General features: G+C 38.4%; 2 protein-coding genes across 8 annotated transcripts in view; both read left to right on the top strand.

The window, feature by feature from the left end:
• The window catches only part of LOC135690385 (leucine-rich repeat-containing protein 71), a 39,091-nt gene extending 29,214 nt beyond the window's left edge, over positions 1 to 9,877 (top strand). For all 7 annotated transcript variants that reach the window (XM_065207929.2, XM_089116003.1, XM_065207933.2 and 4 more), the window contains 8 exons: positions 759 to 836; positions 1,111 to 1,178; positions 2,147 to 2,247; positions 2,790 to 2,890; positions 3,809 to 3,917; positions 5,057 to 5,175; positions 5,653 to 5,769; positions 8,290 to 9,877. In XM_065207929.2, coding sequence (XP_065064001.2) covers positions 759 to 836; positions 1,111 to 1,178; positions 2,147 to 2,247; positions 2,790 to 2,890; positions 3,809 to 3,917; positions 5,057 to 5,175; positions 5,653 to 5,769; positions 8,290 to 8,301 — 705 coding nt within the window. In that variant the 3' untranslated portion in view covers positions 8,302 to 9,877. The remainder of the gene's footprint in view (positions 1 to 758; positions 837 to 1,110; positions 1,179 to 2,146; positions 2,248 to 2,789; positions 2,891 to 3,808; positions 3,918 to 5,056; positions 5,176 to 5,652; positions 5,770 to 8,289) is intronic.
• Positions 9,878 to 10,005: 128 nt separating this feature from the next.
• Positions 10,006 to 21,851, top strand: LOC135690359 (uncharacterized). Its single transcript, XM_089116021.1, has 3 exons — positions 10,006 to 13,530; positions 18,496 to 19,557; positions 20,659 to 21,851. Exons 2-3 carry the CDS (start codon positions 19,081 to 19,083, stop codon positions 21,247 to 21,249), a joined length of 1,068 nt encoding a protein of 355 aa, XP_088972147.1. The 5' UTR covers positions 10,006 to 13,530; positions 18,496 to 19,080; the 3' UTR covers positions 21,250 to 21,851.
• The last annotated feature ends 5,813 nt before the right edge of the window (positions 21,852 to 27,664 follow it).

Consider the following 27,664-nt stretch of genomic DNA (forward strand, 5'->3'; position numbering starts at 1 on the left):
TTTCTTTTCTGCAGAGCAAACAGCATGTCTCTTCACAAAGAAACATTAAGTTCCTTCTTGGGATGTCTATTCGAGCACTCAAAAATGTTTTTAAATCTTCAAAAAACTAGTTTTATGGTGTGGTTAACTATCTATTTGATAAATTTGATTTTCCCTATTTCTGGATTTTCATAGTTTTCTGTGAAATCTAAAAATTTGATTTATCTTTGTATGGTTGCAATTTTCTCTTAAACTATGCAAGGAACTGAATTCAAAATTCAAAAAAAGAAACATTAAGTTCCTTCTTCGGATGTCTATGTTAAGACCATTTCTTTTCTTATACCAAAGATATTTGTCCCCTTTTTTGTCAGGGACTGTCTCTTTGTCTGGACCATTTTGATACATTACTGATTATACAAACTTAGATCCTGAATGAAGCGGGTTGTACTGTAGATTGCTAATAAGAGGGCTTACACATTATTGGCTATATTTCGACCAATCATTGTCCCCTAAAATATCAGGTGACACACGAGGTCGTTAAAAGAAATTGGATCAATTTTGTTGGCCTAGGCCAAATGCTGATAGAATTTAATCAAGCGGCAAAAGGTCCCGTCTGATTGGCTAGTTTTAGACCAATGGGATGCTCTTATCTATTAAAAAAGCTATTTGAGAATCAATCTCTTATGTTACAGCGCCATTTTTAAGGGAAGAAAAATTGGAGTTATGTAACAGAGACTACAAGGCAAATAAATTTCGATTTCTTGTTTTCTGTCTTTTAGTCACTGTCAAGATTTGCTTTGACGCACAAAGAAGTTGTTCAAAGGCGCATGCTGTTATCAAAGAAGTCAGCTGATGAGGTATATGTTTCGCAATGTTTGATTTTATGAATGAATTTATTAAGTGATGGATGAAAGAACGAAGTGATGGGTTAAGATCTAAAATAAATGATAAATTAAATGGGTTATTTCATTCCATTTTGATTCATTTGGAATGAAATGAAATGATGTGTTAAGAACGAAATGAAGGATGATTGTATTGAATTAAGAAAGAAATCAATGATGGACTAATGTATTAGATGATTGATAAAGGTATAAAGGTATTTATTTCTGTTCTTCCTATCTGTTTTGGCAGCCTTCAAGCCCCACCCGTGGCATTGGCCCTGTCAGCTCCTCCCAGCGACCACCAAGTGTGAAAAGCGGGTATGTATACTATTGTTGACTTACAAAAAAACACCCATGTGTAACAAGCCCAGTGAAAACATTCCCTGTTCAGGCACCGCGGAGTATTAAGTATCAAACTACCAGAAAAGCCTCTTTTTATACGGTTTTAGCCCCCCCCCACTCTTTTTAGACCCCCTACTTTTTTAGACCCCCTACTTTTCTCAATGCTCCGCGGTGCCTGCTGTTAAGACATTTCCCGACCGATTGAGCCCCTTTTCGAAAAATCGAGCGTCCCCTAAATTGTCCCTTGCCCCATATCCCATACAAGCTAAGATTTTTCTGTTCCCAGTTAATCTTAAGTTCCCCGTTTGGAACATCATCTCACCCTCATCCAGTCAAATGCAGGACATCCCATCCCCTGTCCTGTTTACTTGCGATCCCCCGTAAACAAAAAAGCTCCCCGGGCTTGTTACACAAAAATATAAAAGATTTTCAGCATTTGAGTACTTTTTCACGGAAGTTAGGCTCAAAATCCACCTTTTTTTATTCTTGCATGAAATCAGGAAAAGATTTCCATAAATCATTGATTTCCACAAAATGTTATATATATCATTGATTTTCCAAAAATTTTGTAAATTCTTGATCATTACAATCTTTGCAGGCTTTCCAAACTAAAAATACACTTTAGAAGTTTTTTGAATTCAAAACTGGCTCTAAAGCTTGTTGATCTGTCGGCTGTCCAATCACCGAAGTTTTCAATTAATACTACTTACCAATTCCAAGCTTAAAGTGCCAGGTTTTGGCGCGCTTGAGCCAAAAGTGCAAAAATGAGATTCGAATTAATTTTTTGACTATTTGGGAGAGAATTCAAGGATATTTCCCTTGTGAAATACCTGCTGCCCCTGCCAATTAGTTACTTGGTATCCCCGAGAAGAAAAACTTCTTTGGGACTCCATGGTGTTTTTCTATTCATAATTGTTGCTCGTAATTGATTTACCACCTTATAGGAGCCACCTTAAGGACGACAAAAAGTCACAGGGAAACAAAGGCGCTGCAAAAAAGAAAGATACGTTGCAGAAATCGCAAAAAGATTCAAGCTCGAAAAAGGGTAAAAAATGTCATTTAATTATTTTCATTATTGCTACCAGCGTCCATATGGTCTTTTTCATGATTAATCGTCATTTTCCTTGAAATCACCAGTAAACATAATCATAATCAATCAATATCTGATTGCCATTACCATCAAAAATCAATCGCGATGATCATCATTATCATCATTGCTCATCGATCAATCAACATCGTCGATCAATCAACATGATTAGCAATCATAATCATATTATAATCGCTACTAACAATGATCAATCCTCATAATCTCCAATCACCAATCATCATCAATCAATCAAGAATCGTCATCGATCAATCATGAATTGTCATCAATCAATCATGAATCATCAACAATCAATCATGAATTGTCATTAATCAACCATGAATTGTGATCAATCAATCATGAATCGCCATCGATCAATCATCAATCGCCATGATCAGCGAAATCATCGTCTTCATCTTCATCATTTTTATCACCTCGCCCTCATATTCTTTACCTGATTTATGATTGTGTATTTCTAAGCATATTATCTTTCTGATTTAAAGCTTCTTCAATCGATATCCCCATGAAGGGATCAACGAAGTCCCAGAAGAAAACAGACAAAACCAAACCAGACAAAAAGGGACAAACACAAAGCGACCATGAGGTATTTATATCCAACAAATCTCCAAAAAAAAATTCTATTTATCTTTTAGCATTAAACGTATAGAATTCTCTTCCAAATGAAGTAAAATCAGCCAAAAATGCAAGTCAATTCAAAGTTCTTATAAAAGATTGGCATTTTTAAAATCAATTTGCCTGTAACGCTTGCAGTCAATGACTTCCATAATGCAATCACTTAAATTGCTTCATGTTAGTGTTTATTAGTGCTCACACTATTGTCAAACTAACAGTTAAAAGGGTATTATCTTTATTATTAAAAATTGAAATAATAAATAGTCTCTAGAAATTATTAAAAATTCCACGACTGTCAGTCTAAAGAGGGTTATCTAACGATCTTCTAACGATGCTATAGGTTTAAGGAAGACCCATGCGTAACTTAACAGAAATTTAAAGTAACTAAAATTTGCAGTGTGCTAGAGTTTTTCATTTATATATAAATTCAGGGATGTGACCGTTGTGCTTGAACTTTACTTTTAATTTTACTTAAAATTCCATTTCCAGGAAACTTTTTTCAAAAGATTACAAGGAATTTTTTTTTCAAAAGATTACCAGGAAAATCTTTAGCAAGGCAAAAAGAGCAAAATTTCATCCGGAGGAAGTAGGAGGGGGTTTCTGACAAAAAAAGTGATGTTCAGCCATAGGTCAAGAACCTAGTGTGTGCCGAAATATTGCACTGCATTTAAACTCCGACATGTTTTGAGCAAATAGAGTTATCTCTCTTTATTCTCACTTCCCCATCTCTCTACACATCCATTTTTTAAAACTTCGTTCTCAGTTTGATAAATTAAACATTTCTGCAAAGTGTTTCATTTCTATTCCAGTGACCTAAACCTTTCGTCTATTTTTAAAATATTTTTCTTCAAAGTTTGTTTTTCTCTTCACTGTTTGTTTTTCGTTTCAGTCACCTGAACTTTTCGAATTTCCACATCCACTTCTCGAAACAGCAGATGAAATTAAAGGAGAACTTTGGGTTCCTGGAAATCGAGCACTCATCAACCTCAACCTTGCTAGTATGTGTTTTTATCAAATTTGAAGATTACATAAGTACAGTAATATACAATGCAATACAATACGATACAATACGATACAATACGATACGATACAACACAATACAATACGATACGGTACAACACAATACAATACGATACGAAACAGTACAATACAATACAATGCGATACAATATAATACGATACAATACAATACGATACGATACAACACAATACAATACGATACGATACGATACAACACAATACAATACGATACGAAACAGTACAATACAATACCATACAATACGATATAATACGATACGATACGATACAATACCATACAATACCATATAATACGATACGCTACGATACAATACAATACAATACAATACAATACAATACAATACAATACAATACAATACAATACAATACAATACAGTTTCGAATACAATACAATACAATACAGTCAAACTCACGTACATGGGATCTCCTCGGATCATACGAAATATCCCGACTTATGCCAAGCCTGACTTCACGTAACTCAGATATTTTCCGACTAACGCAGTGATTGGATGATTTTAAACCGATAAACCGTAGGAAGCATCACAGCTGAAGGATATAGATTGTTTCTCAATAGAGTCATGAAGATGATAATGTCTTGGTTTTGTTGCCAAGATACAACCTATGCGATGCTAATTTCAGGGACTTCAGTAACGATCTGACTTATGCAATAGTCCAACTTGTAGAATACGACAATAATCCGTTCGACTTATGCAATAGTCCAACTTGTAGAATACGACAATAATCCGTCCGACTTATGCAATAGTCCAACTTGTAGAATACGACAATAATCCGTCCGACTTATGCAATAGTCCAACTTGTAGAATACGACAATAATCCGTTCGACTTATGCAATAGTCCAACTTGTAGAATACGACAATAATCCGTCCGACTTATGCAATAGTCCAACTTGTAGAATACGACTCATGCGGTGAGAATTTAAAGCTTTTGTAGCAAAGAGACAGGTACCAAGAATTTTTGTCTGAGTTACTAGTTATCCGACTTATAAAGTTAGCTAAAGCACATTTACAACACAACACGGTAAAATTGACTACAATCAAGTACATAATAGATGCATGGAAGAAATATGTTTTTGTTTGCAGGAAACAAAATTCCAATCGACGGTGTAAGGGAATTCTATCAAGCCATACAATACCAGATTTCTCTAGCCAGCCAAACGAGCAAGACCATTGGGATTGGACTTCTTCGGCTATCGTTACAGGTAAGATCGATCTAATTGATTTCAAATATTTAAGCAGGACTGCCCTTCGGCGTTGCTGATTTTCAAGTGGCCTTCCATTCACAAAGTTGCAGAATTAGATCAAATTTGCACAAAGAAAGAAGTATTACCTAATATGAATTTACAAATTAATAGATAGAATAATTTTTGCTTCAAAGAATAAGGTATGCCTCAAAAGTTAACATGCAGAAGTTGCTTCACCTTGGTTTTAAAAGGGACATAGGTAGTGGAGTTTTTGATTGCAAACGAGCCCCATTTTGGCTCAGTTCTCCACTTTTACGCGGGCTTTTTGGACGACCCCCATTTTGGCTCAGTTCTCCCCTTTTACGCGGGCTTTTTGTATATTGATTTCGTAATACGTGATATTCCGCGGAGCGTGAATTGCCTTGCTCTTGAGAAGCGGCCTCTTTTACAGGATATTCCTCTTCTATTTATGGATTATCGTTTTCTTTCTCGAAGCGTAATCCCTTTGATCCTTCCGACCCAACGTTCATTCAACTCAATGAAATTATGGCGACGCGAGATCCTTTCTACAAGCCACCTCCTCCGCAGAGTCCGACTAAAGAACTTGGCAAGGTAAGTCTTTTTCGATTTACTAAAACTGTTTTTTCATGTATTTGTAAACAGTTTCTGCAGTGTCTTATAAATTAGGGGGCTTGACACTTTATCACTGGGTACCAGAACCCAGGAATTTAGGTTGGGAAGCATCTTTTAAAGGAAATTTACTATCCATATTTCTCTACTCTCACCTCCCCCCGCCCTTAAAATGCTCTTCCCCTCCCCATTTTCCCTGTTTTTTGACGCCGAGTATGAAATTTCTGAGCTTTGATAACCGAAGGGGTTCTGTCAAATTGGCCTGGATGTTTTAACGTGGAGGTAAATAATTTTGGGAAAGCTTACTGAAGACATAAAACAGGGAAGTGACGAATCAGATACCGTAATTGAATCTAATATACGGTATTTTACATTTAAATAAGGATGGAAAAGAAACTTAAGACAATTAAGCCACATTCTGAATTCAAGTTAAGTTTTAAGATTATTTTCAGAATTTCAAAGTTTTTGATCATATAATTTGTACAGGCATTATCAAATTACAATCCTAGTTGTGAAAAATACGGATCAATCAGTCTGAAATTTGCTGAGATATAAACGAACAGGCAGAGAGCATGTTCTCGGTTATTGATAATCCATTAGCAAAATCCATTAGTTTTTTCTTCCTTTTTGTCAGTCTCTTGAACACTTTTCTCGTAGTTAATCTTGTTCTTCAAAAGATCTTCTTTGTGTTCTTTAGGACAAATGTAAAACATATGCAATTTTTTTAAAAGCGTTTTTTCTGAATTCATCAAACAGCAGCTATTATTTCTCTATTTATTCATAAGTGAAATTCTAATTAGCATTTTCAACTGCAGCCGCTCGTGAGCTTTTCCAGATGGCTTAAATTCTTTCTCTGAACGAAATCTTAATTGAAGCAAGCAAATTGTAGCGATTTTTGCCCTTATCAACGACTGTGTGGAAGGCCATTTAATTGTCGGAACCTAAAAATAATTGCAATATCCCAATCCTGCATTGCTTTCATTATGATATCTGATGGACATTTTGAGATGTTTAAGGTATTGGCCAGAGAAAGGATTGATCAAATGTTGATAAAAAGTGAGGACAGCTGCTGTAACAATGAAGTGCTACACAAGTAATCTGCTCTGCTCTTGTTGTTCATCTGAGGGAGATTTTGAAATGTTTGAGGTATTATCCGGAGAAATGATAGCACTTTTTGGCACTGCATTTAACAAGCGCGGATAAAAATTAGAAAAACAAATATAGAAATGATGTTCTAAGTCAGAATTCTGCTCTCATTGCTCCTCTGATATCTTTGAGGTATTTTGGACTCATTTTGCAGTTTTCAGTTCTTGTTCAGAAATGCTCCTTCGATAGTCTTTGAACCGCAATCCTTTGTTTTCAAATTGTCAAAGGCGTCTCCCAGTCCCCGTAAACCGATTTAACTTACTGTTATTTAGAGCGCTCAGCAGTTGTGAAACCAATTCTTGTTATATATTCATGTACTAAGGCGGTGGCTGGCAGAGCCAAGCGACCATTGACTGTGGGGCATTATCCTTAAATTTGCAAATTTTTTAAAATATTTCATAGTAAAGGTATCCGGGGATGTGCTGCGAGTAAGGGTACACTTCTTTTGTCTTCTAGCTTAGTTCAGGGTATACTTTTTGCAATTTTGATCCGGTCTAGCCCAGGATATATTATTTGAAAATATTGATCTAGGGAATGGCCTTTGAAAGTAGGAATTTCTTCCTGATAAATCATTTTTGTTGATAAGAAACAAATAAATGAAAACAACCCTCGTTCACATCAGACTTTACCAGGCCCCTTTCAAACCCAAATGCAACCCGGTTGAACGAGGCCATTGCGAACTTCTGCAGGGATATCTGCCACATAATGACATCCCACCACCTGGACCTGGCCAAAGAGGAGAAGGCCAGAGCCACACAAGTCCGGTCTGAAATGAAAGAATAATAAATCGACCTTTGATATTTCCGAATTTAAGCCAACAGTTTTGAACCAAGATCGTTTCTCAATAGCATAGAGTATCCCTTTTGTAGAGACTGGGCTAGCCATGGGTACCATTTTGGATGAGCTCGCAGCAGACCCGTATCAAAAATTTAGCCAAGAGCCTTCCGATGTTGAGGGAGAGGTCCCAGAATGCGGAATATTTTTTGTGTGCGCAGGGAATTATTTCCTGCCGCTTAAGCTTGCGCGGGAAAAAATCATGTTGCAAAATAACAGATTTAAAACTGCTGAATTTAACTTTCAAATAAAATTTATAAGCCTTATGGTTACGATGTGTGCAGGATTCACACAAATTTTCATGTTGCAATTCTGCGGATGAATCTAATTTTGCAAAAATGCGCGGACGTAATTTGAGCAAAAATTATTGCGCGGGGAACGCGTTTCTCTGCACACTCAAACTTTGCTGTCTGGGAGGGGACTAATTTGGAGGGTTTGCGATTATGTACTGTTTCCTAGAGATAAAGTATTCTAAAACATCAAACATTTGCGCAAGTTTTAAACATTGTTTTGTTTTTGCAGGATGATAACTAGAGGAAGGACAACGGTGAATAATTATTAAAAACACATGTATTTGCGAAACAAACTTTAAAGAAACTTTCAGTGTTTCAATGTTTTTATGTAAATATGTTTAGAATAACGCACAACAGTTTGATGTCAATTAATGAGCGCAGTGTACTCTTTTCTCCCTCAAACAAAGTTTGCAAACTTAAGAATATCACGGTAACCTTCAAGAGAGATGTGAAACACAGTTTGCAATAAGGAGGCTCTAAACGTTGCTTAGAATCTGAGAAATTTGATACTCACTTTGAGTGAAAAGTCATAAACAGTTTGAAAAATGAGGATATTTCAACCGTAGTTTGCAAACTTAAGAATATCACGTTTACCTTCAAGAAAGATGTGAAACGCAGTTTGCAATAAGGAGGCTCTAAACGTTGTTTAGAACCTGAGAAATTTGATACTCACTTTGAGTGAAAAGTCATAAACAGTTTGAAAAATGAGGATATTTCAACCGTAGTTTGCAAACTTAAGAATATCACGTTAACTTCAAGAGAGATGTGAAACGCAGTTTGCAATAAGGAGGCTCTAAACGTTGCTTAGAATCTGAGAAATTTGTTACTCACTTGGAGAATTTTAGAATGGCATCCCTGAGTACTATACCTCACTAATTGGGTTGTTTACAACCATTACAGTCAAGTGTGTTCAAACTGGTTTATGAGCCAAATCTGAAACACTGCCTTCAACTCAATTATCTTTGTCATGGGCGTTCATTTGCTAAAATTGTCAATATGCATAAATTTGCTAAAATTGTCGATTGCTTTCTGTTAGCTTTCCTTGTTGAGACTGGCTCATCTATACGTTGTAAATACTAGCGTTGAGAGCTCTGTAAATTGAAGTAGTCCAGAAGCTCTCTTGTTATTACTTATCTTTGCGTTCAACTTTTCTTCTGATTTCTTTCCATGTTTATTTGGAGGGAAAAAGTCATTAAAATGTCAGAATGTTTACAAAAAACTTGCCAAGTTCAGCTGCAGTATGCCATAACGAGGTAGCGTGCAGTTTGCCTGCTTGAACAAACCAAACTTTTTCAATAATTTGGCGCCACAAGTCAGTTCCAAATTTTATGCAATATTGAAGAAAACAAACACAGGATTTATGGGAGAAAACTTTCCTCCGTCATCAAATTCACTATTTGTCATTTCATAGTGATGTGACGAGGAGACTTCTAGAATTTCATGGACACTCTTATGAAGTTTTATAAACACAATATTTTATAAAGTTATTTGGCTTATGTTCAGTAGCACTTTATAAATGAAACAAGTGAGAGCAAATTTTTATCAAAGACAATATTTTCAGCTAAGTGGCTAGTAGGTTTTGCAATCATTCCTATTTGTTGTTGAAAATTCCTCTTTTTCATCGATTACAAAATAGTTAGTCTATAAAATAACATTGTAAAACTAAACTAATCTAAATCAATGGCTAAATTAAATTTGAAAATATGTTGGCTGAAAACGCTACGTTGGTTAAAGTTAAGTTTAAAGAATCTTACAATTTTTGCGTGGTTTTTATGTACTCTTTTATTTACAACAGAACGACAGGCATTGCAGTTGCACGTAGGACCATTCCATTGTTTTATCCCATCCAATATTCTTTTCATGTCCCATACCATCCAATACTCTTCCCATGTTGTGTATTCGGTACATATCAGGCACCGCGAAATGTTGAGAAAAGTGGGGGTCTAAAAAAATGGGGGGGGGGCTAAAACCGTATAAAAAAGGGTTTTCTGGTAGTCTGATACTTAATATTTGGCATTTTTTGCAAAAAGTGGGGGGCAAAAAGTGGGAGCTAAAGCCCCCCCAGCCCCCCCAGCCCCCCTGTTCCGCGGTGCCTGCATATACAGAACTTGTCTAATGACTGCGTTAGGTCTGAAGATCAGAGATGCAAATCAGAGCCGTCCTGCTCTGTACACCAAACTCGGATATGATAGGCCTATTAGCTATGGTCTTTCACCACGAACTTGTACAAAATACAATCTCATTTTGTCTGGATCTGTCCCTTCAATCTGTACTATACACTAAGGTCCTTGGGCAAGAGCTATAAACGCCATTTTGCGTTATTCCGCCCTCTGAACATGCCCGTTCTTTTTCGTAAGGTTGCGGGATGGTTTTGTGATCGCAGCATAACTGGGCCTAGATTGAGAGCATTGGGTCGACTTTCCCAATAACTGCGCACTTCTGTTTACTTTGTGGGCGTCAATGCTTTTGCAAGTGTTTATTGGACTCTTTCCTTCTTTTCTTCAAGCAGAAATCTAAAAAAATCAAGGTGTTCCCTCAAAATATATATTTCTTTTAAATTTCAGTGTAAGATTTAGTCCTTTCAAACGTTTAAAATTACGTTCAGATTTATGTTGTGCTCCTACACATTTTCTAAAAAATCTAAAATTTCGTCCGCAATTTTGCAAACACTACAGTAGTAAATAGCATGTTTGGTTTCTTACACGTGAACAATAAAATAAACAGGCTAGATAATTTCTTTTAGCTACAGCAATAATCTCGCCAAAAGTGCATTTGAAAAAAAACCATGAAGTAATGGACTTTGCAGCGCGTTCAGGATCGAGAAGCCATTGAGAATTAGCCATGCGTTGCTGATTGGATACTTAACAATAAGTCCATTGTTTAGTTCAACCAATGGGAAATTAAAATGGCCCGTGAAATGGATCGGGGTAAAGTGCCTTTAAAGGCAATTTGTCCTCCATTGTTCTCAGAATCTCTTTTCATGGCCACGATATTCATGCATTGTTAGTTTAATCACAATTGGCACGGATAGGAAACGAGGCTAATAAATTATCCAATTGGAGGTGCTTTGAACATGGTGCTTCGAGCTTTTTTCTATCATATTTTGCGCGCATTCTCGTTTCTCGCCCACCAGAAGAGTAAAACAAAACAATACGGAAACAATTTTTTACAACTTTATTGACAAAATTAGCGAACAGGCATCAACTTATGGGAATAATTTATTCTCGATATAGATTGAGGCAGCGTCGCCTGTTGGAAACGCTTCACCCTCTTCCTCCTCATTTGGGTAGGCCGCTTTAAAGTTATTATAGTTGTCCTCGTGCTTAGAACGGATAGTCTCCCAGTCCTGGCCATCGGCTAACTACGAAGTTTTGTACTCCAGCGTGATCTTCAGGAGTATGGCCATTTATTTATCGCTCCAAATAAACATTTTGTAACCACCTTTCGAATTAGAAGCCATTTTGTTGTCAATCTTCCTACAAATTTGGCGCTATCAACGCTATCTTCTTTGTGTTGCTAATGACAAAAGCAATACGCATGTGCGTTCCTCCCTAATGGCCGATCTTGGATCGATCCCGTGTAAACACATAATGTTTTTGGATCGATCCACAGGCCAACCCGATTTTTTCCACAGGCACACCCCCTTGGGGCCCGATCCTATAAATTACTCCAGGGCCCGAACTGGCTCTCGACGTCCCTGACAGCTTTTTTGTTAATCTGCAGCCACATCTGTTCGCAATTTTGCCTTAAGCCCAGTTGTCCTGACAGTTTCTTTCCCAATTGTTCCACCACAAGTGCTGGGCATAATTCTTCTCTGGATTATGTTCTTTGATTGATTTATAGTCAGCGGCGTAGCAGACTAAAGTCTCCTTCAGTTCAAAAACCTAAGGCCCCAACCTTTAGGGGGCCCAGCCAAATTTCTTTGTATGTTATTCTACTGTGAATCTGGTATTCTGGATGTGATAAACGATTTCTCGGGCCCTGAGAGTGCATGATATAATTTAATGGAAATCTTGAAAATGGCTTTGAAAAAAGCAAACATTTAGTAAACTAAAGCTTTTCGTCTGACACTCTTCAGAGTTTTAAACGTCAGAACATAGATCGAAAACTCTACGCTAGGAAATATATGTATAACCAGTTGTGGATCGAAATAGGCCAATCAGAAACACGAGCACATGACTGTTGAGGTTGACCAATCTGTGCCGCTTGCCTATTGGGAATGTTACCAATGGAGTCCTGAGGTGAAAACGAACTCCTTTTGACTACACAATGGCAGTTTTTTGCTAGGTGGGTGGAACGACGATCGGGCTTTACCAATAATCCGAAACATGTTGCCATTATAGTTTTTTGCACAATCTGGGTTTTCCAGCTGCCCGATAGCAGAATCGCAGGTTTTAGTTGTAATTTTAGATCTGCAAGACCGAGGTGGCAGTTCTCTTTGGGGACGAGTTTTGTTTCTAATACTAGACGAAACATGTTGTTTTATTCTATCCTCCAATCTTTGGGTAGTGCGTCCTACGTAGCCAGAATCACACTGGCACGTAAATTCATCAACAGCGGAACTTTTTTGTGTGGCAGGAACGCAGTCCTTTTGAATGGACGGAAGGGCCTTTTTCGTACTATAAACAATATAATGGAAGTTTGAAGGCTTTCTATGTTTTGTCTTCGATTCTTTACAAATGCTTAATTTTGGGGGCCCCTAGCTGAAAAATCTGTAGGGACTCTCTCGACGCTTGTATCCCCCTGCCCAAGTGATAATATTCATAGAGCTGTACCAGTTACGTCGGAACTTCAAGGGGGTAGGAAAATACTTCGACTAAGCAAATGCTGAGCTTATCCGGGAACGACTTTGATTGAATGAGGGATTAAAAACCGATGTCATTTAAAAATCAATCCGACTTATTGAAGGTCCGGGTTATCTCGGTTACGACCTTTGTTTGAATGCGGTGTGGAAACTGAAATCAGTCCGACTTGGAGAAAGTCCGAGTTATACAGGGTACAACTTTTCATTGAACGAGGGAACAAAATCCAACGAGAGTTGAACCAGTCCGACTTCTGGAAATCATGAATTATCCGGGCACTAATTTTGTTTGAATGCGGTGTGGAAACTGAAATCAGTCCGACTTGGAGAAAGTCCGAGTTATACAGGGTACAACTTTTCATTGGACGAGAGAACAAAATTCCAACGAGAGTTGAATCAGTCCGACTTCTGGAAAGTTTGAATTATCCGGATACGACTTAACCGGATTCATATTCATTATTGAACATGTGCAGCCACGACAACCTTGAAGATTTATACTGGACAATCACGCCAAAGATCGGCCAATGAATGGCTCGTTGATAATGCTACAGCTGGGTTTGAATGCTTTAGCTAAGGTATTAATATTTAAAGCCTCGTCAAAAGATACGAGTTTTGCAACAATCTGACATTCTGCTTGGTGACTCTCATACCATCGAGACACATTTTCAGGTAAGCAAATATCTTGATCTTTATCTTGGTATATTCTGATTAAAGATTCGCGTTTCTCATGTAAAGAAAATGGTGTTGTTATTCCTTGTCTTTGCGGGATCAACAAGAGACAGCTTTATGCGTGAAGCTCTCCGCGAGACCGAAGACCCTGCCACGGGCAAGTCAAGTTTAATCTGCATTAACAAACATTTTTATTGCGAAAGTAATATAGATACAGGCAAGGAATGTTGCTTGATGATCGTATTAAACGTGATATTCTGATAGTCTATAGAACAGGACGGTTCTAAGCGGCTACTCCAAGTCGCACGCTTAATAGGATGGAGCTGTCGACGGACTCGGGAGCTAGCTATTTCGACACACTACAACTAAGAAACTAAAAACAAGTACAGCCTTGCCTTTACGGCATCCACCACTTCATGGAGGACCAATAAAAGTTTCTTTCTCAAAGGGAAAAGGGAAGTTTCTTTCACTTTAGGGCCAAAACATGGAATGAGATTCCAAGAAACATCAGAATGAGCCCCACAATTTTCATTTTTAAAAGAAACTCGAAGGGATTCCTACAAAGTTAATAAATTCCCTAAACAAAACACGATCCCTAGGTAGAACAGCAACACCTTTATTTTATATATATTAAAGAAGTAATTGTAATAGAAGTAGTTTATTTTATTTGTATTATAGCTGATAGGGAATTCGTGTGTAAAGATTTTTCAAATGAATGAATGAAATGAACAGTGATTTTTGATAGATCTAGACATGGATGAGTGGAGGCTTGAATTCATTTTGCCCCATACAGAAAACAGTATGTCATTTAGGGTATAAAATCTCCGTACAGTAATCTTCTTTAGTCTGACACGAAGAGGGGGGCTTACATATTGCCTACTTGCCGCATTAGATACCAAAATAGAACCAGCAGGTTCTAAACAACGATTCATATACGTCTGGTTTTTAGGGATCATGAAACAAATCATTGAATAGAAATTATCATGTCCTAATAAACCGTGTAGAACTGTCACTTTCCGATTCAAGAACTCCGTAACAGACCATCAAACGTTTTTCTATAACCGCACTGAACGAAGATTTGCAAGTTAAGACGCGCCCTGTTTTCCACACCGGTGATCATACATCTCTGCCTATACGTCATTTTGATATATACTAGTTGGCAATAGATTTTTATAATTAGAAATTTTTGTGCGTTTATTAGATATTCAAAGAAATATTCCCCGATGACATACCATGTAATTCCAGGATGGCTCAGTGGTTAGAGGCGCTGACTACAGACCCAAGGGTCCGTGGTTCGAGTCCCTGGCATGACCAAACTTTCACCCAGAGTGGGGAGAGTCGCCAGCTCTCTGTAATTCCAGGCATGGAAATCACGAGGTGTGATAACATCAAGAGGAAGGACCAAGACACTGCTCGATAATCTTAGCTTCTCAGTGTCCTAAAACCCATCTTCGGATGCTAGGTAGCAACATATACAAATACAAATACAGCCCCTCTAATAATCACCAAACTGTACTTTATTTCCTTTATAACAGTGTAGTGCATAGGAACAATACAATTGGCAACCCCCCCCCCCCCCCACACACACACTGCAGATAAAATTTTCCTAAAGCCTGACATGCTCTTTTCATGCTACAGTATTAGATCCAATTGAAGCTTAATCTGAATGACAGACAATTATTTTCTTTCTCTCGCGACAATCTCACTTTTATTCCATCGCGACAATCCCACTTTTTTATTTTCGCGAAAATCTCACTTTCATTCTTTCGCGACAATCTCACTTCTTTCTTTCGCGACAACCTCACTTTCTTTCTCTCGCAACAATCCCACTCTCTTTCTTTCGCGACAATCCCACTTTTTTTTCTTTTTATGACAATCTCATTTCTTTCTTTCGCGACAATCACAAGTACTTTCTCTCGCAACAATCCCACTTTCTTTCTTTCGTGACAATCTCACTTTCATTCTCTCGCAACAATCCCACTTACTTTCTTTCGCGAAAATCTCACTTTGTTTCTTTCGCGACAACTTCACTTTTTTATTTTCGCAAAAATCTCACTTCCTTCTCTTGTAACAACCCCATTTTCTTCTTTCGCGACAATCCTACTTTGCTTATTACGCGACAATCTCACTTTGTTTCTTTTGCGACAATCTCACTTTGTTTGTTTGCAACGTATCCAACTGGTATCACTTGGGGGTCTGGGAACAGGCCTGCAATTACTTCCCACGTCACAGAGAGAAGGCAGAAGACATCACAGGTGGGAATAAAAGGCTTCCAGTTGGTGTAGTCTGTAGGAACTTTTTGGTTTGGCACAACAAGAGATTTCCAGAATCTTCATAAAATGACTATTGTGTTCAATATTGACTCATCAATTGAAGCTTGGCATTTCTTCACTTGGTCTGGGGCTAAAATATGACGTAAAAATGCAATGCAGCTGGCATGTCAAGGGCTGAGCCCCCAGATATAGACCCTCACAATGTTAACAAACGGGGTGAGCCCCCAGAGCCATACACCCATGGCACCACATGGCTTCACCCATGGACTTACTTTATGTAGATGTATACGAAAGCAAAATTCAAGCTGCGCTTGTGTTCCCTTTAAATTTGAAGTATAATTTAACAGATGTTTTTAGCAATGACAATTTCCACCGGGTTTCCACAGCAAGAAATTGACCCAATATGAGACACTGCTGGAAACTCCAGATTGGCAACAATTAGATAGCGCTATTCAATCCATACATTTTCTGAAATCATTTAATTGACTTTCTAAAGAAAAGACCATAACGAAGAACTCATCGATTGGACCTTTCCAAAAATAAGGAATGACATCGCAAAGATTACATTGCTGATATTTTACCAATTCCCCAGCATTTCCCTAATTGAACTTAGACAAAATACAACATCGACTCTGCTGAAAATCTGGGAGACGATGCACCCCCCAGCTCTCCGCTCCATATCCTTTCCATCTCCCCCCCCCCTCCTCACACCTCCCCTCCTCCGCCGCTCTGTCCATACTCTCCTAAAGTAATTTCAATAATCAAGTGACTATTAACATGGCTCTGAAAAATCAACGAGATTTAGCAGACACGTCTCTATTTGACTCTTTTTCGATACTCTTATATCGGGGAAAAACACCTGCCAAGTCTCCTTGGTTCTAATAGACATCTAAGCATCTTGTTGAGCTTTTGCCAGGTTGCACTGTGCTTATTCAAGACAATCATTGTTTAAAAAGTTGCCTTTTTAAAGATATATTTTATTGACAGCGAACAGTTGGTATAAAAATTCGTCATTTTTTCATTAATGGCTGTTGCTACTTCAGAAATCTGTCAATTTAAAGAAGAGCGATTTGAAAGACCTACGATATAGAATGGTTAGCTGTGCATTTTCTGAATTAAGCCGGGATTATGCAGATTTTCTGTCAAAAATTTGAGCTATCAAAGTGGATTGGACTGTAGACCGGACTGGCAAGAACATTTCTGTGTGGTGAATGAATGAGAGGACTTTAGCAAAAGTCTTGGAAAGGGAATTTTAATTTAAATTGTGAAGTCATTCGTGGTCGCAAACACAGGCTTGGTGTGTCGGGCTTTATCGTTTTCCTGTGGGAGACGATAACCCAGAGAGAGATTCTGTTCATTGTTAACTGAAGACTCGTGACTTTATGACTACAGGGCTCCATTTACAACTAAATTCAAATCTACTGTTCATGCGCTTTACACAAGTTGCAGTTGGCAGATTATGATCTATATGTGATTGGCAGTTCGATTACAATTGAAAGCAAAACGAGGTTAATGAAAACGAGGCTAATACTGTTACATTGGAACCGCGTAAAAGGAGAAATGGAATGTCGAAAGCCATCATCAGATTGTCGAATTCGATTTCTCAAGAATCGAACGTGCTCTATTCCATTCGACAAATCGAAAGGTGAATGAATGACATTCTTGCTCGCCCACGCTTCTACGTCATCCGAATTACCATGTTCTGTATTGTTTCAGTTTGTTTGCAATCATTTTAAAGATAAAATAGAGTGAATGCAGCCAAAGTTCAACAAAAAGGAAGTAACAGAATTATTCATTGCTAAATACTCATGTTGTCCTTCATGTAGTCCTTTCCTTCGGTGAAGCGCAACTCGTTCAAATGTGTATCGTATGTTCCAAATATAGGACATTGATTCAGCCATTCTTTTGTCCATTTTGGTCGTTTTCGCCTCTTATTTCTTCGTTGTTTTAATGCCAGTGCTATAACTCTGGCAGCTGAAGCAACCTACTCCATTTCATAAACAGAATCGAGGCATTTGACTCTTATCTTATTCGACAAAATCTGATCGTGTAAAAGGGGCATTCGATTCGACAAATATGAAGCAAAACTAGATTCGACAAAATCTGACCGTGTAAGAGCAGCTTAACAGGTTCATTCTTCTGTCACATGTCACGCATGCGCCGATATTTACTGATCACATGACTTTTACTGTATGCAATGTAAACAGAGATTTGATCGAGAATTTTTAGTTGATCTGATTCATGAAAGATGATCACGTAAAAGTGTTTCGCCATTTGCCTCCCGATCTACTTTTCAGTGTTATGAAACGCCTCTTACACCCGGCAGGGGGAGGGGGCACTCGCCGTATTTTTATATACGGGTGTGGCCACACAGTTAAAATCTTTTTTCTTACCTCTCCCTAGATTTATGCTCTTTTGCCATTTATTTTAAATTTAAACTTCACTAGAATACATAAAAGTAGGATTATTTTTAATCAGGTTTTTCAGCAGGACCAGCCAAAACAGTTGGTTCTAGCTGAAATTGGTTCCCTGAAGTTTCTAAAATGAAAGTAGAAAAATTAAGATGTATTTAAGTTTAGACTTTTGAGAAAACCCTTGGCAAGCAGACGCTCGCTTTATGCCCTACGAGCAAGACGCTCGCTTTATGCTACTATCGACGTTGTTTTTTATCAACATCATCTTTGTATTGTAGCAATTGGTGATTGTTTTACCTGAAGTACACCTAAGTGGGCCTTCGCAGCTACATGATGGTGGATTGCTGACATGAGCAACTTGCCCTCAACCGTCACCAAGAGTCAAGGAAAATGATGCTTGAGAAGGTGCACTTCTTTAGAATCTTCAGATCTCAGTGCTAAATCTGACTGCACAATCTTGCATTCTATCTGATATCCAGACTTTTGCTACCCGGAATGTTGTTATAGTGACTGTTGCTAGCGAAACAGCAAAATGTATCCCAGCTACCACTAGCAAGAAAAGCAGCAGCCTCTTTACTAAGAGTGCCTCCTTTTCGGTAGTGTTCAAGCGTTGAAATCTCTTCGCCAAAAGCATTGTGCGGCGCGATCTACGACTGCACAAAAAAAACAATTTGTCATATTTCTAGAGGAACATCAGTACAACAAACCAGTCCAGCTCGTGACTTCCTTAAAAGAGTAATTATTATCAACGTGTGCCAAATTGACATGGACACACATTAAGACATATGACATATCTCATACTTTAAAAAGGCTCAATTCACGCCTACCTATTTGTTGTCTGAACATTATTAATTCCTACAAAGATGTCCACTTACGCAAACGCAACCGTAACCGCAGGGGAATTCTGGAATACCACCTGTCAGCGACTCTTCAATCAAGGCTACAAGACAAGCATGTATCATCTTACAGAGACGTTTGTTATGCCCACTTACGTCATCGGTTGCATCAATTGCGCAGCCGCACCTCCAACTGTGATATTCAACCTTCTACTTATCATTGCAATAGCCAAGACGACGTCACTACAGACGAAGACCAACACAATCATTCTTGGCATTCTGGTGATGAATCTGCTAGTTGGGCTGTTTTCCCTACCGACCTATGGTGCTTATATGATCCAAATTACAATGCGGATTTCGTATTGCACCGGAAGGACCTTTACCGCCATCTTTGGATCCTCCGTCGCCATTACATCAGTGCTGTTAACGGTGCTCCTGTCATACGAACGATACGTTGCGTTGATGAAATCATACTCGTATGAGACACTGATCACCGAACGGAAGGTATGTAACTATCATAATCATAACTAATATTTTCAGGTCTCATTCATTGCCTGTCATCGATATTTTTCAGTAAACCCCCGTAAAAATGGCATCAGAGCAGAGGTATAGAGTTGGTAGGGGGCTAAAGGGTGGCTTCAATCCTTCTTGTAAATGCCACAAAGTAGCTCTGCTTACTTTTGTGAATGGGCTTTTGTGGGAATGGGTCGCGAGGGCCTCCGTTACATTTTTCATAGTAATACACCCCCGTCTAAAAGTAACAAATACATCTAATGAAGCTGGTGGTATCCTGTAGCTCTTGTAGCTATATATCAGATAGTTTTGGAAGAAACTAACTGTTTTTCCATTTTATAACAACATTTTAAAATGCTTTTCCAAGTTATACGGTTCTTTCCAAGTTATACGGTGCAAAATTGAGTTGTGACTTGATCGCTGGACTATGAATCTCTCGATCATAACAGTTATAAGTCAGCTGATCTACACTCAGTCCTCTTTATCAATCAGCAAATCGATTGCATCAATCAATCATAAACGATCACTTCAATCAATCACAATCCGTCAAGTGTATCATTGCAATAAACAAATCGATTACTGAATTGACAACTCAACCTTAATCAATCAGCAAAACAAGCATACCAACCAATCAATCAATCAATCAATCAATCAATCAATCAATCAATCAATCAATCAATCAATCAATCAATCAATCAATCAATCAATCAATCAATCAATCAATCAATCAATCAATCAATCAATCAATCAATCAATCAATCAATCAATCAACCAATCAATCAATCAATCAATCAATTAATCAATCAATCAATCAATCAACCAATCAGTCAATCAATCAATCAATCAATCAATCACTACAATCAATCAATCAATCACTTCAATCAATCACTACAATGACTACAATCAATTAATCAATCAATCACTTCAATCAATCATATCGATCAATCACTACAATTAATCAATGATACCAATTAATCATACCAATCAATCAGGCAATAACTCAATTAATCATTCGAGCTAATCGCCTAATCTACTGAAGTATCTTGAAAACGATTTTTCGTTCTCAAACTCACTTTGTTTTTCTGATTTCAGATCATATGCGGGATATTCTTCTCCTGGGCGATTGCATTAACGATCATCCTGGCATCACATGTAAAAGCGACTTCTGTCTACGCAAGCGTGCTTATGAGTGGTGTCATTTTCATCGGCTATACATACAATGTCGTTGTACATATCATGATGTTCAGAGTCATCCAGCGCATGCGCAGAAACCAGGTAAGCATCAACGTCTTTAACACAGCTGGCAATGAAAGCAATGACGCAAGATTCAACGTAGACGGGGGTATTGTCGCGCAAATAGCGTACGAGAGGAAGCAGAAACGCACATTTAAGTTCACGGCATATGTTATTGGTTTTCTGCTGGTTTTTAACCTGCCAACAGTCGTGGTGTATGGGGCCGTACGTGCCCTCCCATATGTGTTTATGCCATATTACACCGCAGACACCATCTTGTGCCTCCACGCGACGTTCAGCCCCCTTCTATATGCATGGCAGTCCCCCCGTTTATTCAAAGCGGTTTGCCGTTTGTTTAAGCGCAACACCACTGACGTCATGTCACTCGAGAACGCAAACAACAACAACAACAACAACAAGAGTGACACACCTCGTGGCCAGTGGATCTAGCAAGGGCAAGAAACATCCTATGGCCTTTGTTAGTCCCGTTATGGAATAATCCTTAAAATTCACCTGTAAGTTGAGGGTTTTTACGTTTAATCTTCCAATGGTGGGATTTTATCTAATAGAAACTGCAGACAAACTAATTTAATCTATTTAGATATTTCTGCTTGTTTTTCACAGCTAGGTCCTTATGCATCTTTTAAACGTAATTGCAAATTTCTTCTTTCGCTAAATACTTCTCTCAAGAGCTTGGGTTCCTTTCTAGAGCACCTGGATTCTTCTCACAATCACAATTTTTCACAATTTATAAGCCCCAAATCCATCCTTTCTTGGAGTGCTGCTCCCACAATTGGGGTGGTGCTCCTTAATTTTCCCTACGCCCCATTAATAAAGTTTAACCCAAAGCCATGTGCCTGGTAAAAAACTGTAACCTCGCCAAGTTTTTTCACCCCCCCCCCCCCATCAGCGCTTTGTTGCTGATCCTTTTATGGATTTCACCACCGCCATTGCTCCCAAGAGTTAGGTGATATAATCCACAACACAATACCAGACACTCTTCCAGTGCACACCCTTTCCAAGTCTCTTTGTCAAACGCACGAACTGAATCCCACAAATCTTCCCTTCTCCCTGGATTTCGTAAACTCTGAAAGGCTCTACCCCCTCCCTGTTTCCCAGACTTTTACAACATGTCTTTATTCAAACAAAAATAAACGAGCTTGATCCCCCCCCCCTCTACATAATCCCTCCTCCCTTTCCCTCAAGGGCCTAACCCAATCGTTCTTTTCTTCCTGGCATACCATAGCCTGAAATATTAGAATGTTGTACCCAAGTTTTATTTCCCAGACTCTTGCAACCTGAATTTACTCAAAATAAACAAGCTTAGCAAATCTGTCGAATTAACATCTGTTTGCAGTCGCATTCTGCTTTATTGTCACAGCTGTAAAGCAGCATATTTTGTGATTTTAACTACAGGGCTTCTGTGATATCAGCATATATACAGTACTTTGTGTAAATATTAAACGGGTGTAGATAAATTCTGTATAAAGATTCGTTAATAATAAAGATGAAAATAATACTAACCCTTCTTCAGCACTACAATAACAGCATACTAAAAGCTTTTTTGTCTGAAACTCCTGAGAGGATAAAACATCAGAATAAATGTCCAATAACTACTTGTTCTTAATTCCCAGTATGTTGTTAGGGGCGTAGCTAGCGGAGGGGGAGGGGTTGTAGGAGAATGTAACACCCCCATTACTTAATTAACTCGTCGGTAAATCTTCAGTTTGTCTAAAAACTCTTAGTTTGTCAGTAAATCATCAATCAGTAGGTGAAATAGGACATAAATCCTTCTCCACCTATGTCTTCGTAGGTAATTTTTTCTATTGATGACCCTCCAGCCCCCCCCCCCCTCACCAGTCTGGAAGGTCAAGCAGTACTATTGCACGTTGTTGTGTGGTCTCCTAGGCTGCAGACCTCAATAATGGTCAAACAATATTATATTTCTTTATAAAACTATTTGCTGTATTGAAAGCAAGAGCATAGAAAAGCAAAGGTTTACAGACTGTTTTTAGAAAAGGTCATCTTTCAGGATGGGACTAAAGATGGGATAACTCCCTGCGAGTTCATATGGTCAGTATAAAAACTTCAAACAGTTCATTTATTAAAATAATGTGACATGGATTTTGCCTCAATGACTACTCCTGTCCACTTGTAAAATGCTAACCATAAAGCCATGTCCGCCATATATTCATACTGGGCGAGAGTGGCCCCAAGGAAGGGTACCACACCCTGGACCAACTCAGTTATCTTAAACTGGACATGAGTGGCCCTAAGGAAGGGTACCACACCCTGGACCAACTCAGTAATCTCATACTGGGCAAGAGTGGCCCTAAGGAAGGGTACCACACCCTGGACCAACTCAGTTATCTTATACTGGACAAGAGTGGTCCTAAGGAAAGGTACCACACCCTGGACCAACTCAGTTATCTTATACTGGACAAGAGTGGCCCTAAGGAAGTGTACCACACCCTGGACCAACTCAGTAATCTCATACTGGGCAAGTATGGTCTGAAGGAAGGGTGCCACACCCTGGGCCAGCTCAATAATCTCATACTGGGCAAGTATGGTCTGAAGGAAGGGTGCCACACCCTGGACCTACTCAATAAATTCACACTGGGCAAGAGTGGTCTTAAAAAGGTGTCACACCCTGGACCAACTCAATGGATTCATATTGGGTAAGAGTGGCCCTAAGGAAGGGTACCACACCCTGGACCAACTCAGTAATCTCATACTGGGCAAGAATGATCCTAAGGTAGGGTGCCACACCCTGAACCAACTCAATAAATTCATACTAAACAATAGTGGTCTTAAAAAAGGGTGTCAAACCCTGGACCAACTCAGTGGATTCATATTGGGTAAGAGTGGCCCTAAGGAAGGGTACCACACCCTGGACCAACTCAGTTATCTCATACTGGGCAAGTATGGTCTGAAGGAAGGGTGCCACACCCTGGGCCAGCTCAATAATCTCATACTGGGCAAGAGTGGCCCTAAGGAAGGGTACCACACCCTGGACCAACTCAATAAATTCACACTGGGCAAGAGTGGCACTAAGGAAGGGTACAACACCCTGGACCAACTCAGTAATCTCATACTGGGCAAGAGTGGTCCGAAGGAAGGGTGCCACATCCTGGACCAAATCAATAAATTCATATTGAGCAAGAGTGGTCCTAAGGAAAGGTACCACACTCTGGACCAACACTCTGGACCAACTCAATAAATTCATATTGGACAAAAGTGGTTCTAAAGAAGGGTACTACACCCTGGACCAACTCAGTAATCTCATACTGGGCAAGAGTGGTCTGAAGGAAGGGTACTACACCCTGGACCAACTCAATAAACATATCGACAATCTGTTTTGAAAAAAACATGCTCTTGTATATATAATCGGCAGCATTCCAATATAGAGCATTTTTGGTAGGGTGTTGTATTCAGATTGAAACTATGTTTTTCCCATTCTTTCTAATTTCCTCATTAGTTGTTTATTATATGTTAAGCTATGTTTCACATTCATATAGAATGTAGGTATGAGAAAGCAAACAATTTTACAATTATGTTTTCTTTTCTTTCTTTATCTAAGGTTGGTACAATTTCTAGCTATGCATACTCAAGCTTATTAAAACAAATTTATTTAGATTACCAACGCTTAATATAATGTAAATCAAATATAACCGATGTTGCTAACGTATTTCTTGCAAATATTACAAGTACAATTAAACGATGTAGGTTCTGAGATTTTTTTCTTGAATACTTGTAAAGTAAGGGAGTACTTTATCTCGTTTGAGACTTAGTTCCATATTTGGCTACATCTGTATGATACCGTACTGATTCCATATATTTTGTAATGTGGCTCCGCTGTTTTCAATTGAGAGTTTCTTAAGTAATTTGGACATTCATTTATGGACATTCATTAAACCGTTTAATGTTTGGTAATATTCATTTTGCCTTTATTAAAAACTGGTTTTGAATTTGATTCGTTGAAAACTGCATTTTTAGCCTTTGTCTTGCTTAGAAAATAACCAATCGAATCCAAGGGGGAACGTGGCGATCAAAGTTGTGAGTCCATGTCTCTTATTTTTCATTTAGTAGCGGCTTATTCATTGTTATGTACATTAAATCTAAATTTGCTAGACCGAATGTTGCACTAAATTACATTCTAACCCTCCCTTCTCTTTCAAAAAAGGCTGCCGAGTACCACGTTTGAACATTTTGCTGAAGATGGCCCCCTTTCCAAAATCTTTAATCGTTCTATAACTGAAGAAAACAACAAGCATTTCTCTCCATCTAGACAACAATTAATAATTATTGTTGTTGAATCTTGCTGTTTTGTTCTACACAGATTTTGAGGAAACACCCTTGTACCCTACTTGCCATTTGCTAAGTGTAGCCCAAATCTTTGAATTGGACAATTACGTAACCTGTTTATGTCTGCCCCATCTAAGGTTTTTTTCTAAGGGGCCAGGAAACTCTAATTCACAACTGGGATTTCCTAAATTTTTTGAGCAAGAAAGCTTTGCAGTGTTGTAAATAATCATGTTTATGCTGTACAGAAACCAAGAATTATTAAGATCGTTGGTTTAGTTACTTTGTGCAATATATCGGGAAATTAAATCAAGGAATTATTCGTTGAGATTGTTGTCTCTTTGCCTCATAGCCTGTTTCAAACGCTCCCAGTATTTTAATAAAGACTTAATTTCTCCCAAGGACCGTGGTTGTGGGGGCTGTCAGCCCCCAATAATTCCCAAAATGTACTTAAAATCAGACCAAAAGTAGCCCTGCTCTTGGTTTTAGCATGTTTAGCCACCCAAAACGTTTTAGCCTTTCTCAATCTGTGATATGCTCCGCGGTTCTTGACTCCCCCATAAACTGTTCAGTGCTGTTAAGTGATGTTCAAAATTGAAAGGGACAGGTTACTTGAGGGTCTTTCCCCATTGCTCCCTAGTAGCTACACCATTGCTTAATGTTTAAACGACAATGTGATGCAAATAATGGCCCCTTCTTAAATATCTCCTTGAATGGCTGATTCTTCGTTAGAATGAGCAGGGACGGGTTTAAGCTGCAAAGAATGGAGGGGGGGGGGTGTTAGAGAATGATTCAACTTTACATCAGTGTTATGCATAGGAAGTCGCACCCCGCACATCCCCCGGTCAATTCTTCCCCAAGAACGAGGAAGAAATCCGAAAATATGATGAAGAGAAAAGAACGCTTGAAAAAAGAACACGCAATTAGCAAGCTATTTCAATTTGCTACAAGCAAGAACACCTTCTTTTGGTAGCCTTTAATTTTATTTTTCAATGTTACTAAAAATGGACAGGTATTTTCCTTCAAAGGCTCTTTTCCCCCATCTTCGTAAAAGGACTCTTGTCAATACCAAAATGGTTTCGTTGGAATAACCAACTCAAACTTTTGTACCTTTTCGCAAGTTTGTATTGCATTTAAAACGAAAGTTTTATTTTTAATTAGAAAATAAAAGCACGGAAAAAGACCCTCCTTAGGCCCCCTAGCCATGAACGCCACGAGAAAAGCATACCACATTAGTAGAACCCCCTGAAAACTCTTTTGATCTGGGAAATTTGTGATTGTGTTTGTGATTAAAGTTTGTGATCTTGGAAATGAAAACGCTTAATTATTTTAGACTTCTTTTCGATCAAAAAATTAGGAATTGACCGAACTTCAAATCAAACCTGCTGAACTTTTCTGAAACCTCACTTTGGATGAGACGCAAGTTTTGATCCCGAGGCTCCGGTTAGTGCCCAGTTTCTTTACGAAACCGTCCGCCATCTTAGTTTGGAGGCGAAGTTGCTGCCTGTCTCTAAGAAAGCAAACTGTTTTAAGAAAGTACAACAAATTAACTTGAAGCAAGTTTCTGCAACATAATTATGGGAGGAAAGACATTTGGCAATCTTGGAATCAAATCAAAGAACATAATATCGTATTCTTTGTCGCCATTTGAGCAAAAAGCTTTCGCCGGCTTTTTTTCAAAAGGAGTTGGAAATCTGTATCGTCGATTTAGATCCCAAGTCTTTTATGTTGCTCCTGGTATGTTATGGCTCGCTGCAGTTTACACATATGCAACTCACGAACACCATAGATTGTCAAGAAAGAACCCAAAGGACTTTGAAGATGAAGTGTAAAACAAATTATCAAATGTTATGTGAAGGGCTTGGCAAGACAAAGAATTAACTTGAACGAGGTATCTGTTTCGCCATTGTCAAGGCAAATAATGGAGTTATTATTTTGATAAATGTTATGAATTGGTGATTTGAGAGTTTGTGTCATGAGAAACTGTTTATTCTGAAATACTGGTTAGTTTTTTTCCACTTTGACCTTTTCCAGTTTTTTTCCATGCTCCAATCAAAAGGTATCCGTCAAAACTGGAGAACAATTTTGGCTCACAGTTTGGTTTCCTTGTGAAGCCATGTTGCAAGCAGCATAAATGCCATTAAGTCATTTAAGAATTTTGAGTAGCTCCACCTTGCCAGATTGGAAAAGCTGCACTTTGCTCCAATAATGCTGTTTACTTGAACCCCATTGTGATTTTGCTGCCCTTATTGATTCAACTAGAATGTAATAATTTAAGAATTTCTGTGCACCATTGAAGATCTGAATAAATTGTGCACCAAAGACACATAGGTATTTATTGTGCACCAAACTGTGCACCAGAAAGATTTGCTATGCATTAGATTATCTTATGCACAACAATTTTTATTTCCATTCTTGCACTTTGCCAGACTGGAGACTTTGTGGGGTTATAATTTCCATTGCCTTTCTTTCATTCACCATAATTTACTCTAAAAGTAGGTAAGAAAGTATGATCGTAGGTGTGCAGTTTCAAATATTCAAAGCAAACTTGTGGGCGCACTGA

The sequence above is a fragment of the Rhopilema esculentum genome, chromosome 1, assembly GCF_057945365.1.
Source record: "Rhopilema esculentum isolate cy_ngs chromosome 1, ASM5794536v1, whole genome shotgun sequence".
Taxonomy (NCBI): domain Eukaryota; kingdom Metazoa; phylum Cnidaria; class Scyphozoa; order Rhizostomeae; family Rhizostomatidae; genus Rhopilema; species Rhopilema esculentum.